The sequence below is a fragment of the Haliotis rufescens genome, unplaced genomic scaffold, assembly GCF_023055435.1.
Source record: "Haliotis rufescens isolate VD_foot unplaced genomic scaffold, xgHalRufe1.0.p SCAF_8, whole genome shotgun sequence".
NCBI classification, from domain to species: domain Eukaryota; kingdom Metazoa; phylum Mollusca; class Gastropoda; order Lepetellida; family Haliotidae; genus Haliotis; species Haliotis rufescens.
The window spans coordinates 51,758,323-51,780,394 of record NW_025964372.1 but is presented as its reverse complement, the minus strand read 5'-3'; the positions used below and the strand labels follow the sequence as shown (position 1 = coordinate 51,780,394).

Sequence of the window (22,072 nt, the reverse complement as noted above, 5' to 3'; positions counted from 1 at the left end):
GCATCAATGTAGCATCTGTTACAAACGTTTCTACACGGCCCACGACCTGCAGAGACACACGAGGCGCACTCAGTGTTCGAAGGGGTCGCGATTTGACGCGACAGGTCACAATGCTTTAAAGCCAGTGGCTGTCAGCTCTGGAGGAACAGGGACAACCTTGGAGGCTGAGCTGGGACCTGGTCGATCCTCCAACACCCAAGTCGAGGAACATCTCACACACTCAAGTGAACACAGAGTGACACACCCAGGTCAGTGTGAGGAGCACACGCTTAGTCATCCTCAATCGGCCAACAAACACATATTGACTCATCAGTTTTCACAGTTGGCCAAGGAGCCTACAGCAATCCTTCCAATAAACCGATCTTCTGAGGAACATGTGGCAGCCCCTCCTTTGAGTCATCTGTCCACACAGAGCCCTCTGACTCAACCCTTGTGTCATCTGTCAGGGGGCATTCAGCCTCCAGCCCCGGGTGCTGACTCAAGTGGCTCCACACAGATAGGGAGCAGGGTGGAGATCCCTCTGTCCAGCACATCAGGAGGGGGTCTCATGACCATCGACAGCTCGATGATCGACTCGCGGGTTCAGGTGGCTAGTGGTGGACCAAGCATGGAGTCGTCCGTCAGTCTGGCAGCTCTCCCTGTGTCTGGTGGGACCTCCTACATCATGTACGACATGCTGCAGGCGGGGAAGGACGCCCACCCAGAATGAGCTGCTGCTGTCTGGAAAGTAAGTTTTGTCTGTTTATTATTTAACGCCGCTCTCAGCAATATTCCAGCTGTATGCCTATAAATGCTTGTGTGTTTGTTGTTTAACGCCACTCTCAGCAGTATTCCAACTGTATGACGGTGGTCTGTAAGTAATTGAGTCTGTACCTAACAATCCAGTGAGATACGAAGACATGCATCAACCAAGTCACCTAGTCTGACCACCTGATCCTGCTATGACAAGCATAGGTTGCTGAAGATCAATTCTCACCTGGAATTAGTGGCATTTTAATTGACTTGTGGAATTCAAATTAAATTTTTCTTTCTTCAGGGAATTGTTTGGTATTAAATAAAGGTACGAGTATCTGTACTTAAAAATTGCATTGAACATTGATAAGAAGAATGTGAAATCCATGAGACAATCTTGTCTTTGATACTTTTGGTATTTTGGCGTTACAGAAAGATTTATTTTTTAACTTATCCTGCATTACTACGTATTGCATTACTGCTGTCTTTTGACAGAGAGACGAATTGTGTGAGATCCAGCTGCTGAAGTAAGTTGTTCCCACCGGTACAGGAAGCATCAGCGCCCCCTCACAGTCGGCACGTGACCCGGAAGTCATGACGTCACATCAAAACACATAACTGCTTTGTCACCTACAAGGACAGACGTACTTTGTATCCCTATGGAAACTAAAGCTTATTTTTTCTTCTTTTTTGCGTGTTTCTACATTCATTGTATGCTGCTACATTGTTACCTGTTTATGGGCTGTTACCTTTAGGGTGTTCCCACTGTAATTTGTAACGTTTATCGCTCATTTGTGGCTCTAGTCACAGTAATTTACGGGCGCAATGTTGTTCCTGCCATTTTGTTACTTTCCCGCCATTTTTTGCCGTGATTGTAAGATGCCCTGTACTTTCACAACACAGTGCCGATGTTGCAGTCCTTCATCGCTGTGCCCCTTCAACTCGAAACGAGTATCAAGGACACACCTCACTCAACGTGCTCGTCAACCCCTGATATGGCTTACAACTCGGAGACTGCAGTCTTTCTACACCACAACAACATCGTCCCTTCCGGTGACGCCCATAACGGGACCGGTCTTCCGTCTCTTCCACCATCTACGTTGACAGCAGCGACGCCATCGGCTCTCCCGACGCCAACGGTGCCTGAGTGTCTCAGCCCAGCTTCTTGGTGCCTCTAGTTCATGGCGCCCCCGGCGCTTAGATCAACAAGCTTCAACAAGCTTAGTATCTCTACCGATCTTCTACTTCGACATAAGGTACGCCATCGGCAATTGCCTCTCCGGCGCCACTGACATCTGCTTCTATTCCTGACATCTCATAGACTGTCACACAGAGAAGCAAGGTGAAACCATGTCTTTCAAGGACAGGACAGCATCTGTATCAGAGCTGGCAGATCTTCACTGTTTAGGCTCATTAAGCCTGTTTGACCCCTTCGTCATAGGCTACCGGGTACCCACGGTGTATCATATCGCTCTGCACCGGCCCCGCCATTCGACGACAACATCCACTGTCTTTTTCGTCGATATTGCTGGCACCAACGCTCCACTACCCTGCCTTAGCGCCAGCCTTCCTCAAAGAGACTCTTCCTCGGCGCTCCCCGGGTTTTACATGGCGCTCCCGGTTTTTTCGCAAAACTCGGGTACACCACTTGTATGTCTACTACACAGTTCATTGAGGATTGTCTGTGTGTGGAGATTGCACCTCATTTCCGGCTCCAATGCAGCTTTCTCAGCTACTGCGCAGAGTGATTTACATGTCACATGTCAAGAACTTGTAGAGCTGGTTTATTTTGTCTACATGGGGTTTGGTTCGCAGGCTAGACCACCTCTCCACATATCGTCCCGACGGTACATAATGACCCCCGTTGCTGACTTTTCAACTTTGAAGTCTTGTAGACGACCTCATTTACCATGACTTCCCGCTCTTCCACTGCCGCTTCCACCTTGTCAGTGGCTAGTGTTCTGGGATTGCCCACACCAGCCCACGTTGTGACCGACTGTGATCCGGAGATCAACACCATTGGCACAGCAACAGCCTCGAGATCAAAGCGCTTATCCAGGACGTCACTTGCTGGCATAGAATTCCCCGCGCCTCTGGCGCTCCCGGCCCCTCCAGCTTCCTTGTCACGTCCTGTTGATCATGTCCTTGGACAACATCACCATGGTGTGGTGTGTGAGGAACCGGAGTACTCTCCACTTTCCATCCCTGCTTAGCCAGACCTTCTGCTTCCTTGACTTGGTGGTCAGCCGGAAAACTTTTTCCCTGTGGCTCCGGGCGGTCATCCTCCAAGCTTATAAAGCCACCGGATTGGACCCTCACCCAAGGCTATCAACCCACACGAGATCAGGGCGATCGCATTTACCATGGCTCTTCACGGTATAACTGTTCCATCCAGTCGCTTATGGAAGGCTGTTCTTGGTCATCTGACTCCGCCTTCGCCAGCGCCTATCTCCGTGATGTAGCCTTGGAAAATGTCGTCGGCGTTCACAGTTTTGGTCCCTGGTTGTAGCCCAAGAGGTCACCAATCACTGACGCCACTGATTCTCCGATACTCTGAGCGGGGCCCGTCGACCTCTCTGGTGTTCCTCACCACCAGACTAGAGAGCTCTTCTGCGGTCCGCATTCGCTCTTGGAAATGGTTGTAGGTATTGACACCAATGCCGCTGATTCTTCGATACCCTGAGCGGGGCCCGTCGAACTCTCTTGTGTTTATCACCACAGATTAGAGGGCTCAACTACGTTCCGCTTTCGCTCTTAGGTAAGTTCTAGTTTTTGGCTATCCGCCTCATTCTATCACCTATTCGGGTTTTTCTTTTTTGCATCGAAGACAGGGATGGTCGTAAATGTTCCGGTCATCACTTGTATGCGGTGTGGATTCATCGGACTTTGAAGAGGGTTTATTATGGATCACATCTGATTTGGTTGGATGTTTTGTTGTTTTACGCCGCACTCAGCAATATTCCCGCTATATGACGGCGGTCTGTAAAATAATCGAGTCTGGACCAGACAATCCAGTGATTGACATCGTGAGCATCGATCCACGCAATTGGGATTGATGACATGTATCAACCAAGTCAGCGAGCCTGACCACCCGATCCCGTTAGTCGCCTTTTACAGCAAGTATGGGTTGCTGAAGACCTATTCTATCCCGGAATCTTCACAGGTCGGATCACATCTGAAGGTATGCCCACCGGCCATGCCGTCTGATAAAGATGCAATACGGAGTAATGCAGGATAAGTTAAAATTTTTTAGTAAAATCTAAATATTTTTTACATTTGTATACTTATCCTGCATTACAAAGTCTAAGTGCCCTCCCTTCACTACACTGCCTCCCCACAAAGTTTCAGATGTTATGTTTAAAGCGGTTATGTGTTTTGATGTGACATCATGACTTCGGGTCATGTGCCCAATGTGAGAGGGCGCTACTGCTTCCTGTACTGGTGGGAACAACTTTCTTCAGCAGCTGGATCTCACACAGTTCGTCTCTGCAAAAAGACAGCAGTAAATGCAATACGGAGTAATGCAGGATAAGTATACAAATGTAAAAAAGATTTTACTAACTTTGTTCAATCATGAATAAATACTGTCTTGTCTGATTTTCAGCAGAACAGAGAATTGTGTGAGACACTCAATGACGTAGTACAAGTTCAGCAGGTTCCAGAAGATGGGGATCTGTTGTTGAAGCTGATGGGTCAGGGTTTGGTTTGGTTTGTTGTTTAACGCCGCACTCAGCAATATTCCAGCTATATGACGGCAGTCTGTAAATAATTGAGTCTGGACCAGACAATCCAGTGATTGATATGAGATCGATCCACGCAATTGGGATCGATGACATGCATCAACCAAGTCAGTGAGCCTGACCACCCGATCCCGTTAGTCAACTTTTACGACAAGCATAGTCACCTTTTACGGCAAGCATGGGTTGCAGAAGACCTATTCTACCCCGGAATCTTCGTGGGTTGATGGGTAAGGGATTTGTCATCACAGGATGGAGAAGTAATACAACGTGTTATCAAGGATGGCAGACAGTCTGCTGTTGAGGTCCTGCCTTGCAATATTATTGGTTTGCAAAGATGAAATATGATTTGAGATCCACATAAACTTTGTAAATAAAGGCGACAAAAATAATTTCCATAATCATAAAGAATTACTACTAAAAGCAGGGTCCTTTGTACGATTCTGACAATATCATAAGGAGGTGTTTGTGAATCACTACCAAATAGTATGGCACCAGGAGTTCACGAAAAGATAGATTGTACTTTGGTTAAACTTCCACCAGCAGTGGGAGCTACCTGTGTACTCTATCAGACTTACACCAGCAGTGGGAGCTACCTGTGTACTTGGTCAGACTTCCACCAGCAGTGGGAGCTACCTGTGTACTTGGTCAGACTTCCACCAGCAGTGGGAGCTACCTGTGTACTTGATCGACTTCCACCAGCAGTGGGAGCTACCTGTGTACTTGATCAACTTCCACCAGCAGTGGGAGCTACCTGTGTACTCTATCAGACTTACACCAGCAGTGGGAGCTACCTGTGTACTTGGTCAGACTTCCACCAGCAGTGGGAGCTACCTGTGTACTTGGTCAGACTTCCACCAGCAGTGGGAGCTACCTGTGTACTTGATCGACTTCCACCAGCAGTGGGAGCTACCTGTGTACTTGATCGACTTCCACCAGCAGTGGGAGCTACCTGTGTACTTGGTCAGACTTCCACCAGCAGTGGGAGCTACCTGTGTACTTGGTCAGACTTCCACCAGCAGTGGGAGCTACCTGTGTACTTGATCGACTTCCACCAGCAGTGGGAGCTACCTGTGTACTTGGTCAGACTTCCACCAGCAGTGGGAGCTACCTGTGTACTTGGTCAGACTTCCACCAGCAGTGGGAGCTACCTGTGTACTTGATCGACTTCCACCAGCAGTGGGAGCTACCTGTGTACTTGGTCAGACTTCCACCAGCAGTGGGAGCTACCTGTGTACTTGGTCAGACTTCCACCAGCAGTGGGAGCTACCTGTGTACTCTATCAGACTTACACCAGCAGTGGGAGCTACCTGTGTACTCTATCAGACTTCCACCAGCAGTGGGAGCTACCTGTGTACTTGATCAGACTTCCACCAGCAGTGGGAGCTACCTGTGTACTTGATCGACTTCCACCAGCAGTGGGAGCTACCTGTGTACTTGATCAACTTCCACCAGCAGTGGGAGCTACCTGTGTACTTGATCGACTTCCACCAGCAGTAGGAGCTACCTGTGTACTTGATCGACTTCCACCAGCAGTGGGAGCTACCTGTGTACTTGGTCAGACTTCCACCAGCAGTGGGAGCTACCTGTGTACTTGATCAGACTTCCACCAGCAGTGGGAGCTACCTGTGTACTTGGTCAGACTTCCACCAGCAGTGGGAGCTACCTGTGTACTTGATCGACTTCCACCAGCAGTGGGAGCTACCTGCTTACTCTATCAGACTTCCACCAGCAGTGGGAGCTACCTGTGTACTTGATCGACTTCCACCAGCAGTGGGAGCTACCTGCTTACTCTATCAGACTTCCACCAGCAGTGGGAGCTACCTGTGTACTTGGTCAGACTTCCACCAGCAGTGGGAGCTACCTGTGTACTTGGTCAGACTTACACCAGCAGTGGGAGCTACCTGTGTACTTGATCAGACTTCCACCAGCAGTGGGAGCTACCTGTGTACTTGATCGACTTCCACCAGCAGTGGGAGCTACCTGTGTACTTGGTCAGACTTCCACCAGCAGTGGGAGCTACCTGTGTACTTGGTCAGACTTCCACCGGCAGTGGGAGCTACCTGTGTACTTGGTCAGACTTCCACCAGCAGTGGGAGCTACCTGTGTACTTGGTCAGACTTCCACCAGCAGTGGGAGCTACCTGCTTACTCTATCAGACTTCCACCAGCAGTGGGAGCTACCTGTGTACTTGGTCAGACTTCCACCAGCAGTGGGAGCTACCTGTGTACTTGATCAACTTCCACCAGCAGTGGGAGCTACCTGTGTACTTGATCGACTTCCACCAGCAGTGGGAGCTACCTGTGTACTTGATCAACTTCCACCAGCAGTGGGAGCTACCTGTGTACTTGGTCAGACTTCCACCAGCAGTGGGAGCTACCTGTGTACTTGATCAAACTTCCACCAGCAGTGGGAGCTACCTGTGTACTTGGTCAGACTTCCACCAGCAGTGGGAGCTACCTGTGTACTTGGTCAGACTTCCACCAGCAGTGGGAGCTACCTGTGTACTTGATCGACTTCCACCAGCAGTGGGAGCTACCTGTGTACTTGATCGACTTCCACCAGCAGTGGGAGCTACCTGTGTACTTGATCGACTTCCACCAGCAGTGGGAGCTACCTGTGTACTTGGTCAGACTTCCACCAGCAGTGGGAGCTACCTGTGTACTTGGTCAGACTTCCACCAGCAGTGGGAGCTACCTGTGTACTTGGTCAGACTTCCACCAGCAGTGGGAGCTACCTGCTTACTCTATCAGACTTCCACCAGCAGTAGGAGCTACCTGTGTACTTGATCGACTTCCACCAGCAGTGGGAGCTACCTGTGTACTCTATCAGACTTCCACCAGCAGTGGGAGCTACCTGTGTACTTGGTCAGACTTCCACCAGCAGTGGGAGCTACCTGTGTACTTGGTCAGACTTCCACCAGCAGTGGGAGCTACCTGTGTACTTGATCAACTTCCACCAGCAGTGGGAGCTACCTGTGTACTTGATCGACTTCCACCAGCAGTGGGAGCTACCTGTGTACTTGGTCAGACTTCCACCAGCAGTGGGAGCTACCTGTGTACTTGGTCAGACTTCCACCAGCAGTGGGAGCTACCTGTGTACTTGATCGACTTCCACCAGCAGTGGGAGCTACCTGTGTACTTGGTCAGACTTCCACCAGCAGTGGGAGCTACCTGTGTACTTGGTCAGACTTCCACCAGCAGTGGGAGCTACCTGTGTACTTGGTCAGACTTCCACCAGCAGTGGGAGCTACCTGTGTACTTGATCGACTTCCACCAGCAGTGGGAGCTACCTGTGTACTTGATCAGACTTCCACCAGCAGTGGGAGCTACCTGTGTACTTGGTCAGACTTCCACCAGCAGTGGGAGCTACCTGTGTACTTGGTCAGACTTCCACCAGCAGTGGGAGCTACCTGTGTACTTGGTCAGACTTCCACCAGCAGTGGGAGCTACCTGTGTACTTGGTCAGACTTACACCAGCAGTGGGAGCTACCTGTGTACTCTATCAGACTTCCACCAGCAGTGGGAGCTACCTGTGTACTTGGTCAGACTTCCACCAGCAGTGGGAGCTACCTGTGTACTTGGTCAGACTTCCACCAGCATTGGGAGCTACCTGTGTACTTGGTCAGACTTCCACCAGCAGTGGGAGCTACCTGTGTACTTGATCAAACTTCCACCAGCAGTGGGAGCTACCTGTGTACTTGGTCAGACTTCCACCAGCAGTGGGAGCTACCTGTGTACTTGGTCAGACTTCCACCAGCAGTGGGAGCTACCTGTGTACTTGATCGACTTCCACCAGCAGTGGGAGCTACCTGTGTACTTGATCGACTTCCACCAGCAGTGGGAGCTACCTGTGTACTTGATCGACTTCCACCAGCAGTGGGAGCTACCTGTGTACTTGGTCAGACTTCCACCAGCAGTGGGAGCTACCTGTGTACTTGGTCAGACTTCCACCAGCAGTGGGAGCTACCTGTGTACTTGGTCAGACTTCCACCAGCAGTGGGAGCTACCTGCTTACTCTATCAGACTTCCACCAGCAGTGGGAGCTACCTGTGTACTTGGTCAGACTTCCACCAGCAGTGGGAGCTACCTGTGTACTCTATCAGACTTACACCAGCAGTGGGAGCTACCTGTGTACTCTATCAGACTTACACCAGCAGTGGGAGCTACCTGTGTACTTGATCAACTTCCACCAGCAGTGGGAGCTACCTGTGTACTCTATCAGACTTACACCAGCAGTGGGAGCTACCTGTGTACTTGATCAACTTCCACCAGCAGTGGGAGCTACCTGTGTACTCTATCAGACTTACACCAGCAGTGGGAGCTACCTGTGTACTTGATCAACTTCCACCAGCAGTGGGAGCTACCTGTGTACTTGGTCAGACTTCCACCAGCAGTGGGAGCTACCTGTGTACTTGATCAACTTCCACCAGCAGTGGGAGCTACCTGTGTACTTGGTCAGACTTCCACCAGCAGTGGGAGCTACCTGTGTACTCTATCAGACTTCCACCAGCAGTGGGAGCTACCTGTGTACTTGATCAACTTCCACCAGCAGTGGGAGCTACCTGTGTACTTGGTCAGACTTCCACCAGCAGTGGGAGCTACCTGTGTACTTGGTCAGACTTCCACCAGCAGTGGGAGCTACCTGTGTACTTGGTCAGACTTCCACCAGCAGTGGGAGCTACCTGTGTACTTGATCAACTTCCACCAGCAGTGGGAGCTACCTGTGTACTTGACCAGACTTCCACCAGCAGTGGGAGCTACCTGTGTACTTGATCGACTTCCACCAGCAGTGGGAGCTACCTGTGTACTTGGTCAGACTTCCACCAGCAGTGGGAGCTACCTGTGTACTTGGTCAGACTTCCACCAGCAGTGGGAGCTACCTGTGTACTTGATCGACTTCCACCAGCAGTGGGAGCTACCTGTGTACTCTATCAGACTTACACCAGCAGTGGGAGCTACCTGTGTACTTGATCAACTTCCACCAGCAGTGGGAGCTACCTGTGTACTTGGTCAGACTTCCACCAGCAGTGGGAGCTACCTGTGTACTTGGTCAGACTTCCACCAGCAGTGGGAGCTACCTGTGTACTTGACCAGACTTCCACCAGCAGTGGGAGCTACCTGTGTACTTGACCAGACTTCCACCAGCAGTGGGAGCTACCTGTGTACTTGGTCAGACTTCCACCAGCAGTGGGAGCTACCTGTGTACTTGACCAGACTTCCACCAGCAGTGGGAGCTACCTGTGTACTTGATCGACTTCCACCAGCAGTGGGAGCTACCTGTGTACTTGATCGACTTCCACCAGCAGTGGGAGCTACCTGTGTACTTGATCGACTTCCACCAGCAGTGGGAGCTACCTGTGTACTCTATCAGACTTACACCAGCAGTGGGAGCTACCTGTGTACTTGATCAGACTTACACCAGCAGTGGGAGCTACCTGTGTACTTGATCGACTTCCACCAGCAGTGGGAGCTACCTGTGTACTTGATCGACTTCCACCAGCAGTGGGAGCTACCTGTGTACTTGGTCAGACTTCCACCAGCAGTGGGAGCTACCTGTGTACTTGATCGACTTCCACCAGCAGTGGGAGCTACCTGTGTACTTGGTCAGACTTCCACCAGCAGTGGGAGCTACCTGTGTACTTTATCGACTTCCACCAGCAGTGGGAGCTACCTGTGTACTTGGTCAGACTTCCACCAGCAGTGGGAGCTACCTGTGTACTTGATCGACTTCCACCAGCAGTGGGAGCTACCTGTGTACTTGGTCAGACTTCCACCAGCAGTGGGAGCTACCTGTGTACTCTATCAGACTTCCACCAGCAGTGGGAGCTACCTGTGTACTTGATCAGACTTCCACCAGCAGTGGGAGCTACCTGTGTACTTGGTCAGACTTCCACCAGCAGTGGGAGCTACCTGTGTACTTGGTCAGACTTCCACCAGCAGTGGGAGCTACCTGTGTACTTGATCGACTTCCACCAGCAGTGGGAGCTACCTGCTTACTCTATCAGACTTCCACCAGCAGTGGGAGCTACCTGTGTACTTGATCAACTTCCACCAGCAGTGGGAGCTACCTGTGTACTTGGTCAGACTTCCACCAGCAGTGGGAGCTACCTGTGTACTTGATCGACTTCCACCAGCAGTGGGAGCTACCTGTGTACTTGATCAACTTCCACCAGCAGTGGGAGCTACCTGTGTACTCTATCAGACTTACACCAGCAGTGGGAGCTACCTGTGTACTTGATCGACTTCCACCAGCAGTGGGAGCTACCTGTGTACTCTATCAGACTTACACCAGCAGTGGGAGCTACCTGTGTACTTGATCAGACTTACACCAGCAGTGGGAGCTACCTGTGTACTTGGTCAGACTTCCACCAGCAGTGGGAGCTACCTGTGCATTTGGTCAGACTTCCACCAGCAGTGGGAGCTACCTGTGTACTCTATCAGACTTCCACCAGCAGTGGGAGCTACCTGTGTACTTGGTCAGACTTCCACCAGCAGTGGGAGCTACCTGTGTACTCTATCAGACTTCCACCAGCAGTGGGAGCTACCTGTGTACTTGGTCAGACTTCCACCAGCAGTGGGAGCTACCTGTGTACTTGGTCAGACTTCCACCAGCAGTGGGAGCTACCTGTGTACTTGGTCAGACTTCCACCATCAGTGGGAGCTACCTGTGTACTTGATCGACTTCCACCAGCAGTGGGAGCTACCTGTGTACTTGATCGACTTCCACCAGCAGTGGGAGCTACCTGTGTACTTGGTCAGACTTCCACCAGCAGTGGGAGCTACCTGTGTACTTGGTCAGACTTCCACCATCAGTGGGAGCTACCTGTGTACTTGATCGACTTCCACCAGCAGTGGGAGCTACCTGTGTACTTGATCGACTTCCACCAGCAGTGTTGTAACTTGTCTTCTTCAAAGGCAGCTGACTCTTGTTTTTCGAATCCCGGTTTGCCCCGATTATGTTTCTAGGTTTGTCAGCACCATACCCCTGCTCGTGGGTTTCACCGAAGTGGTAAACGTCCGAGACCTGCATCACTCCGGGCTTTCCTCCCACATTTAGCTGACACACCGTGATATAACTGGAATACTGTTAAAAGCGGCGTTAAACCCAACTCACTCACTCACTCACTCCAATACTTCAGGATCCCATGAGATCCACGTGATTCAAAGAATTGCCACAAATGAAAACATGCGGTTCCAGAGTGGGCATGCAAGGTTCTCACCCCCTCTGTTTGAAACATACTTGTATAAGTCCATTAATCACCGGATTGTCTGGTGCATATCGCAGGAATTCTGCTGATTGTGGCAATAAACAAAAAGACAAGTATGGCTTGGTTTCACCAGTGGTAAATATCCACGATCTGCAACAATTTTAACAATTTTGTTTCTTCTTCAAATTTACACTGACATCAGTGTTGGGAATAAGCATGAAATGCAAGTGGTCCTTGACATTAACCTAATTTCCGAAGTTAAACATTTAGTGGGTCCAGAGATTCAACTACTACCAGAGCCAACATTAAAGGCCCCCCCCCCCTTATTTGTGAAGACTGGTCACATGCCTCTAGTTTGTTTTTCATTACATATTCACAGTCATCCAATTTCTGCAGTAGGAATTTTGTGTGTCTACCTCTTTGTTAGGGAAGATGAATCATTTGTTAAGCTGACTAGTTGTATTATTTGTTGAGACGCAGTGATTAAGTTGTTATTGAGAGTTGAATGTATGGTATTTGAGTGACAATAAAAATAATTATGTATGCCTTTTGTTTTATGTTAACTCTATCAATGTGACGAGAGATTCAAGGTCAGAATACATTCCAAGTGTCCTATGGTTTCACAGGGAGTCAACTGAACTGATGAACTCTCGTGTGGCTACTGTGAGAGACAGGACCCGTTGTGTGTCAGTGTCTCATTGCCAGTCAGTGTCCCATTGTGTGTCAGTGTCTCATTGTGCGTCAGTGTCTCATTGTGTGTCAGCGTCTCATTGTGTGTCAGCATCCCTTGTGTGTCAGTATTCCATTGTGTCAGCGTCTCATTGTGTGTCAGCATCCCATTGTGTGTCAGTGTCTCATTGTGTGTCAGTGTCCCGTTGTGTGTCAGCATCCCATTGAGTGTCAGTGTCCCGTTGTGTGTCAGTGTTCCATTGCGTGTCAGCATCCCATTGTGTGTCAGTGTCCCGTTGTGTGTCAGCATCCCATTGCGTGTCAGTGTCCCGTTGTGTGTCAGTATCCTGTTGTGCGTCAGTGTCTCATTGTGTGTCAGTGTCCCGTTGTGTGTCAGTGTCTCATTGTGTGTCAGTGTCCCGTTGTGTGTCAGTGTTCCATTGCGTGTCAGCATCCCATTGTGTGTCAGTGTCCCGTTGTGTGTCAGCATCCCATTGCGTGTCAGTGTCCCGTTGTGTGTCAGTATCCTGTTGTGCGTCAGTGTCTCATTGTGTGTCAGTGTCCCGTTGTGTGTCAGTGTCTCATTGTGTGTCAGTGTCCCGTTGTGTGTCAGTGTCCCGTTGTGTGTCAGTGTCTCATTGTGTGTCAGTGTCCCATTGTGTGTCAGTGTCTCATTATGTGTCAGTGTCCCATTGTGTGTCAGCATCCCATTGTGTGTCAGTGTCTCATTGTGTGTCAGCATCCCATTTTGTGTCAGTGTCCCGTTGTGTGTCAGCATCCCATTGCGTGTCTGTGTCCCGTTGTGTGTCAGTATCCTGTTGTGCGTCAGTGTCTCATTGTGTGTCAGTGTCCCATTGTGTGTCAGTATCCTGTTGTGTGTCAGTGTCTCATTGTGTGTCAGCATCCCATTGCGTGTCTGTGTCCCGTTGTGTGTCAGTATCCTGTTGAGTGTCAGTGTCTCATTGTGTGTCAGTGTCCCATTGTGTGTCAGTGTCTCATTGTGTGTCAGTGTCCCGTTGTGTGTCAGCATCCCATTGCGTGTCAGTGTTCCATTGCGTGTCTGTGTCCCGTTGTGTGTCAGTGTCCCGTTGTGCGTCAGTGTCTCATTGTGTGTCAGTGTCCCGTTGTGTGTCAGTGTCCCGTTGTGTGTCAGTGTCTCATTGTGTGTCAGTGTCCCGTTGTGTGTCAGTGTCCCGTTGTGTGTCAGCATCCCATTGTGTGTCAGTGTCCCGTTGTGTGTCAGTGTCCCTTTGTGTATCGTGTGTTGTGGGGGCAGCCCGTGACAACTGACCACTTGCCTCACAGCTCCCTAATCTTGGAGCCAGGGACATGTGAACATTGTCTGGAAGTGATTCTGATATGTTCCAAAAGTTTGGAAAAATTGTTTTTCATTCTTTAGTTGGTTTCACCGAAGTGGTTAAAGTCAAAGACCTGCATCACTTCAGGGTTTCCTCTCACGTTTGTTTGGTTGATGTTTGACACGCACTGAGCAATATTCCAGCTATATGTCGGCTGTTTGTAAATGATTGACTCTAGACCAGACAATCCAGTGATTGACATCATGAGCACCGATCCATGCAAGTCAGCGAGCCTGACCACTAGATTCCGATGGTCGCCTCTTTCGACAAGCATAGTCGCCTTTTACGGCAAGCATGGGCTGCTGAAGACCTATTCTACCCCAGATCTTCAAGCTGACACGCCGTGATAAAATACAATACTGTTCAATATGGCATATATTTTTTTAACTCCCTCACTCATAGTAAGAGACCAGTTCAAAAGTTTGATGTCAGTTTAAAGACTTAGTTCCTTAAGTTTTGAGACATACCCCCTACCCCCCAAAAAAAACTTAATTCTGAAAATGTTGAATTTCTGGGTTTAGTGGCCTCTTTTGTCACACTGTCATGTTTTCTCTGTTTTTATAGAACGTTTATGGAATGAAGTTTATTTACTAGGTTTTGAAAATCATTTGTAGGATTTTTATAGATCAAATCTGCCATGATATATTACGCACTGCACTAGATGGACTCTACCGGCGATAATAAAACCCTACCATGTACAAAGACAGTATACATGTTTTCATTGACAGCTCAGAGCATATATGAAGAAAACGGGACTAGTTTAGTTCAGTTACTATCTAAACTATGTCCATGTAAAAGGAGAAAATGAGGTCTGGCAATCACCTGCATGAGATGAGAAATATTTCACATGACAACGGAAAGTATCAGTGATCAATTTCACAGAGGACACAGAAACATGATGTGAATGGCTGTATTTTTGCTTATTTAATTGTTACATAAATGCAAAGTACATCTGAGGAGGATTTAAATCAAACACAGGTCTCCACTGTAGGTCATCCACCGCAACATCCAGATTCTCACAACGGTTTCACTAACAAGCTTTTCATCATCAATACTGACAACAATTGTAAAAACGTCACTTGAGAGGAGTGAGTAAGGTTAAACGCCGCTTGTAGCAATATTCAAGCAATATCACGCCAGGGGACACCAGAAATAGGCTTCACACATTGTACCCAGGTCGGGAATCGAACCCGGGGCTTCGGCCTGATGAGCGAACGCTTTAACCACCAGGCTACCTGACTGCCCCAGAGAGAGGAAACAAATAAGGGTAAACCTGGGAATTCGTATTGATACAATTGATATATTTTTCACCTACAGGGTGGCATGCAATTCCTTTTTTTTCAACAGTCTGAAGCAAAATTATATTTTACAAGAACTTTTGGGGACAATTTATTTTTTTCGATAGATAAAATCCCGCCCCGCCCTCCCTCTCAAATATCAAATGGCCAATCCCTAATTTCATGACTTACAGCACTGAACACTCTTCCCTTCAACCTGACAAAACATGGAGAAAAAGGACCTGTTTTTCTAACGTTGCTAAAAATTGAAAGGATATCTGTAAAAAAAAATATGAAATAATTAAACTGGTCTTGGGATGAGAGAGTTGGGTTTATGTTGCTGCAAGCAATCGTCCAGCAAGGTCACAGAGGTGTCACCAGAAATGTGTTTCCTACAATTTACCCATTTATGGAATGAAACCCAGGCCTTCAGTGGGACATGTGAATATTTTTACCACTTGGCCCCATTCTCTCCCAATCTACACTTATAAAGGCATAATGAGGTAGGGGAAATAACTCCCACTGTAAAACCTGCAAGTTCATAGTACATATATAGTGTATATATATGACAGACATGATAATAGACCTGACAGTGTTTTTTCTCTCTAAATGTCCACCTTTAAAACAACCCCAGATTTTGGCAAAAATAACAAACAAACCCTGGTACGATATGCACATTGATCATAGTCCATACGAAGTCCGGTATCCATAACAAGAACACTGTTTCCGCAAAGTCTGGAAAGATGTTGCCAAAATACATGATAAAATATCTGCTACAACACAAACATTTGCATAAACATAAACTTCACAAAATACAGTTGTGGGCATAACATCAATAGATCTACTGTAACAAACGAACGCCTTCAGTCGCAACAAGTTGATGACAGCTGTACCGTACTTGAAGCTCTTGAGCAGAATGTCGGTAAACTGTCCCAAACTGATTGCCTGCAGCAAACATGATTGTCAAGTGGACAGAGTGCACAACAAATCCTTGTTAAACCCCACACTGACGCTGTCAGCTCACAAGAATAATGTTCAAAGCTGCACCATGCTTACTCGGCAATGAGAAGTGTGTTTGCAAGTTTGTTATTTAACGCCGATTGATATTATGAGCAATGATCCATGTTGTCGGGGTGATTGTATGATGACGAAGTCACTGAATCTGACCGTCCAATCCATTATGTCACCTCTTACGACCAGCAAAAGTTGATGGGAACAAATTCTAATTCAGAATCCCAACAGGAAGAAGTAATGAGAGGGATAGTTTTTGTGAAACCCGACACAGGGATGCTTTGATCATCCTCCATATCAGTAGTGAGACGGATAGTTCTTGTGAAACCCGACACAGGGATGCTTTGATCATCCTCCATATCAGTAATGAGACGGATAGTTCTTGATGATTGCTGCTGCCTGGAGGAGATGCTGCACTGAAGCCTCATTCTCGTACGCCATGTTGATGTCTGACGTTGTTGAGATGGGATGCAGTTGCTGCAGCTGCTCTCCTTCTGGGGTAGAGACAATGCTAGCCGGAGGGGGAAGTGGGCGGGGCATGCTGAAGGACGGGGGGGGCGTGAAGTGGACAGTTGCAGGTGAAGGACTAGTGTACACGTGGGTGATGGGGATGGAGTCGTGGACCGTGATGTGGCCGCCACGAGAATCCAAAACCTGAGTGCTGGCGCCAGAGTTGTCGAGGTCGGGCCTGACCGAGGTGATGGTGTAGGTGGAGGCACTGGCATGGTCCATGATGGAGTTGGGGATGTACCTGTTGCAGGACTCCCCAGCAGGTACTGCTATATCAGGGGGAGTAGTCACAACTTGAAGGTGGCTTGTGTTTTGGTGGAACTGGCAGACTGCCAACTGCCCTGTAGTCTCTACCTCCACGGCAACCTGGTCCAGGTGCTGGACCTGCTCCTGGACCTGCTCCTGGACCTGCACAACCTGGGTATCCATTCGCCCTGGTTTAAGTCTCTCCGGAAGACTAGCTTTCTTCTTTTTGTTCACATGACATTTCTCGTGTCTCTTCAGCTCCTTGTTATTAATGAAGCCTTTCTTACAATACTGACAGGTGTGGCAGTTCTCCAGGGTGTGTCTCTTTGTGTGCTCAGCCAGCAGTGGGGCCTTGGCAAAAGCTTTGCCACAGATCTTGCAGCCGAAGGGCCTCTCGCCAGTGTGGAGTCCCATGTGGCTCTGTAGGGCCTGGTTGTGAGGGAACTCCAGATCACACATGCTGCAAGCCAGCGGCTTGCCCTTACAGAACTTCTTCTGATGTAGCTTGAAGTAGCAGGGATCGATGAACCAATCCCCGCAGGTGTGACACTGGATCAAATTCTCCCCGGTGTGAGTCTTTCTGTGGATCTTGAGATACCACGCACTGCGGTAACTCTTCCCGCACTGGTCGCAGCTGTGCTTCAACGGACCCTCATGAGTATCTTTGTGAGATTTCATGCTTCCCTGAGTCCTGAAACGTTTCCCGCACAGCTCACAAATAAACTTGCGTTCATCCGTGTGTATCTGTCGATGTTTTTTCATCTGCTCCTCCAGGTGGAATTCCTTGTGACACACATCACACTTGTGAGGCTTCACACCACCATGGAGCACCATGTGCTTGGGCACGGATTCTTTCAGCTTGAATCTCTGCCCACATATTTCACAGGAATATGGCTTGTCTTTAGTGTGTGTCTTCTCATGTTTCTTGAGATATCGTATGTGCGAAAACTTCCTGTTACAAATCTTGCATGTGTGACCATCTCCTGCCGAATGTGTGGTCATGTGACTTTTTAAAGTTTTTATATTTAACAACTGTTTTCCACATATATTGCACATGTGAGAGGATGATTTTTTATTTATTTTTATATCTGGTTTCCTTTTTCTTTTCCCAGAATGCTTTGCTTCTTCCTCATCGAACACATGTTTCTCCTTGATGTGAAATGTGGCATCATTGTCGCTATCCTCAACATGGCCTACCTTCATGTCGCTTTCATCTTCACTGACATTTTCAACAAACTGAGCATCTTGTTTCCTTGTTCGCCTCCTCAACTTTCTACTGTCACTGGTTTCTACGCTCATAGTTTCAGATTCCGAAACTTTGACAGCTGCCTCATTCTCACCTGGGACACTGAATTTTAATTTTCTGAAACTCCTGAGATCCACTTCTTCTGTCACAGGAATATCTGCATCGTTATTATCCTTTGCACTGGTGTCACTTCTACAGTGTTCAGTTTCACCAGTACATGGCCGGGATTGACTCACTTTCACGTCCCTACACTTGGAACATTTGTAAATCTCTTCATCCACTCTTATATTGAACGCAAGCACCTTACACTTCACAGCATCGTGGGACCCACATTCAACACATGCACACATGTTTTTCGAAGAATGTATTTCTGCTGAAACATTTTCAAACTTGGTGATGCCATCTTGAAGCAGTTTGAGTACCTCTCTGTCACTACCAGACTGTACCTTCAGTGAAACTTCCAGTTCATTATTCAAGACCACCATCTGTATAAATGTGCATGACAGCAAATCAGCCATATCTTGGGGTGTGCTTTGTTGGGAAACATTCAGTTTCCGCTTTGTTTCACTTTGTGTCTTTGTCATCATTGTGTGTTTTCTCTTTTTCATTCTGCTGAGTATCCAAAAAAAACAGCTGCTTCAGGAACACTGCAGCCACATCAGCTGGTCACATTTGTGTACTGTCTGGAAAAAGAATAGGACTGAATTAAACTGACAAGACATTTCAGTGATGTATGTTTGCAGTATGTATGTTTGTTGTTTAACACCGCACTCAGCAATATTCTGGCTATATGACGGCAGTGTGTAAAATAATCGAGTCTAGACCAGACAATCCGGTGACTGACATCATAAGCATCGATCCACGCAATTTGGATCGATGACATGTATCAACCAAGTCAGCGAGCCTGACCACCGGATCCTGTTATTCGCCTTTTACGACAAGTATAGTCGCCTTTTACGGCAAGTATAGGTTGCTGAAGACCTATTCCACCCCGGATCCTCACGGGTCGATGTATGTTTGCTCCTGAGCATGCTGAGAATTGTCTTTATGACTTAAACAGTGACTAGGCTCTGGCCAACTCGCAGTTCAGAAAATTGATGTAGTCTTTAAAAAAACACTTTGACTAACTGCTGACTCAAATTTCAAGATACAATACATTCCTGCCTCCAATAATTACCCAAACCCTGCCAAACAATGTCTACAAACTGGACATGAAATATTTCAAACAAAATAATTGTCAACATTACTTCATCACCATTTGAAAAGACTCCCCGATTAATTTGAAAATGAATCACTGCTTCAAATGAAATACTCAAATCACTGGATTGTCTGCTCCGGATATGATTATTTACATATTGCTGTCATATAGCTGGAATATTGCTGAGTGCTGTGTTAAACAACAAACTAACAAAATCAAATAAACTACTAAAATGGGGCGCATAAGTTAATGTCACATTTATGTGCTTGATACTGTTATGAAACAGGACGATTATTTACTGTGAAGTGCAATGTCTGGGTTTTCCTTTGAAGAGAAGATTTTGAATATGGGTCTCTCAACTATGCTAAACATATGAGGGTTGTTCATTAAAGATTTCCCCTGACCCACTTCCAATGGACCTAGTGGAATGAAACTTGGCATAGGTATTAGTCTTTCTCCACATAGGAACCACCAAGAGTTACACACTTCTCCCATCGTTTTATGCAACTATGGAGACCTCGCTTGTAAAAGTCCTCATTTTGCGTCTCAAACCAGGACTTGACCTCAGAAATCAGTGTTTCATCATCTGTGAAACGTTTTCCCTTCAAAAATGACTTCATGGTTGGAAAGAGGTGGAAGTCAGATGGTGCAAGGTCAGGAGAGTAAAGAGGATGTAGAAGGATTTCATAGCCACAGGACCGCGCTTCTGTCTGGGCAACATGAGAGTTGTGTACTGGAGCATTGTCTTGCAGGAGACGGACACCCTTGGTCAGCACGCCACGCCTCTTAAGCTTGATAGCGTCCCGCAATTTCTGCAGCAGTGAAGCATAATAAGCTCCTGTAATTGTGGTACCCTTTGCCAAGAAATCCATCATCACTACTCCGTACAGGTCCCAAAACACTGTGAGCATGACCTTGCCTGCAGAGGGTTGGACACGTGCCTTCTTTGGGGGTGGTGACTCCACATGCTTCCATTGCATCGACTGAACTTTAGTCTCAGGATCATAGTGATGGACCCATGTTTCATCCTGTGTGATAAGTCTGTCAAAAAAGTTTGCCTGTTTTTTTTGGCACATGTCCAAAAGATCCTTTGAGCAATTGACTCGTTCCTGCTTTTGGAAAGGTGTGAGCAACCTGGGAATCCATCGTGCAGACACCTTATGCATGTTCAAATTGTCATGGATGATTTTTTCCACAGACCCTGCACTGATCTTAAAATCTTGTGCTAACTGGCGAACAGTTATACGTCGGTCTGCCAAAATGGCGGTCTCCACTTGATGGATAGTGTCCTCATCAATGGCTGAATGGGGGCAACCAGGAATGGCAGCTGTTTCCACAGATGTCCAACCACACTTGAACTGGCAATGCCAGTGTTTAACAACGTCATATGATGGGGCATCTTCCCCATAAGTTGCTTCAAATATAAAAACCTAATCACTGCTCGGTATTCTACTTGCTCCATAGTCATACCCTACTCGATCATAACACCTGTAAAAGTGGTAAGATTAATAGTTCGGTGCTGCAAATTCAGACATAACCCATAGATACATGTATCATTACACATGTGAAATTTCAACCAAATATGATAACCCTAAGTGGTTTAGGGGAAATCTTTAATGAACACCCCTCGTACTAAAAGGGCAACTATACTTGAACTATCAGCCGCCTTGCTGGCACCACTTCAGTTAGACCGTGTAATCACAAGATGCATTAGCGCTGAACACAAGTTAAACCAGTCAAGAATATAGTCCATAAGAAGCAAATTTTGAATCCATGAAGAAAAAGCCATCCATATGTCAATACATTCAAAGTTGAAGAATTGTTGCCCTTTAGATCAGCCAGTTTAATTATTTGGAGCCCATATGGAATTTGTATGCCAATATGTTCATGCATTGATCCAGGGGTTAAGGATAGAGTTATCCGCACCCTAACACAAGTAAATCTTAAGTTTGAAGAGGCATGTGAGAGTGGTGAAGTTATATTGATTAATTTTGCTTGACAGTTTTTATGATACAATTCATAGTATTGGGTGGCAAACAGATTCTATAATCAATGTAAATCACACCAATTATTTAAATTGCTTTAATGGAACATCTGCCACTACCAGCACAATGTTCAGTAGGCATGGTGATCTCTTATATAAAAGCACACTTGATGAAACTAGTTAAAGACTTAGTGCCATGATGTGAATCGATTGAAATTATTTTTCCTTTGATAAATCCCCAACAACAGATCAACATCACAGTTGACATTCACGTTCGACCACGAAACCTCACAGACAAAAAGTAAATGCTGACTAGAATAGAAAACAGAGTTGGGGGGCTGCATTATGTTAAATGTTAAAGCTATTACTTCATAAGCATCAGTTGGTTTTCTTTTCACTCCAAGCTAAGGAGGCATTGGCCTGAATTTCGTGTCCCTTGACACACGATTTATGTTCGAGAATCATTTTACGATAATTCCAGGAAATGCCTAAACGCCCACAGCATTTACACTGAAATAATATTTATAAAACAGTGTTACGTTATACAAATGACAAATGTAAGTCGTGATCGCCGCAGAACTAATTAAGAATTTGAAGAAAGTGTCTTGTAAAGCTTACAAGAGGTTTACTTGACAGCCATTTTACCAAGGGGAGTAACTCCTGATTCTTATCAGTTTTGATTCTGTTTAAGATGTCTTAGCTTTGCCCATGTTCAAACCCAACGAAGAAACTCTGTGTGAGGAAAAATGATTTTTAATCAATTTTTGGACAGTAGAAAGAGAAGGTCTTTCCATTATACCTTTTATTGTGTGAACTTCTATGAATAGATTTCTATGAATAGAAACAACAAAACCCTTTCAATAATCATATGAAATCTGCTGAAAGCTGAGTCCA

At 47.1% G+C, this 22,072-nt stretch overlaps 1 protein-coding gene across 2 annotated transcripts; it reads right to left on the bottom strand.

The window, feature by feature from the left end:
* Window positions 1–15,128: 15,128 nt before the first annotated feature.
* On the bottom strand, window positions 15,129–21,833 carry LOC124145622 (zinc finger protein 91-like). 2 transcript variants are annotated; one of them, XM_046515467.2, is made up of 3 exons: window positions 21,797–21,833; window positions 16,311–18,679; window positions 15,129–16,247 (listed from the first exon to the last, which is right to left on the bottom strand). In XM_046515467.2, exon 2 carries the CDS (start codon window positions 18,602–18,604, stop codon window positions 16,355–16,357), a length of 2,250 nt encoding a protein of 749 aa, XP_046371423.2. In that variant the 5' UTR covers window positions 18,605–18,679; window positions 21,797–21,833; the 3' UTR covers window positions 15,129–16,247; window positions 16,311–16,354. The 2 variants fall into 2 exon arrangements, with proteins under 2 accessions (XP_046371423.2, XP_046371422.2); XM_046515466.2 differs by having other exon boundaries at window positions 15,129–18,679.
* Between the last annotated feature and the right edge of the window lie 239 nt (window positions 21,834–22,072).

Bases quoted from the DNA above. Each gene is read 5' to 3' on its own strand.
- LOC124145622 (XM_046515466.2), bottom strand. From the start codon at position 18,604: ATGAAAAAGAGAAAACACACAATGATGACAAAGACACAAAGTGAAACA.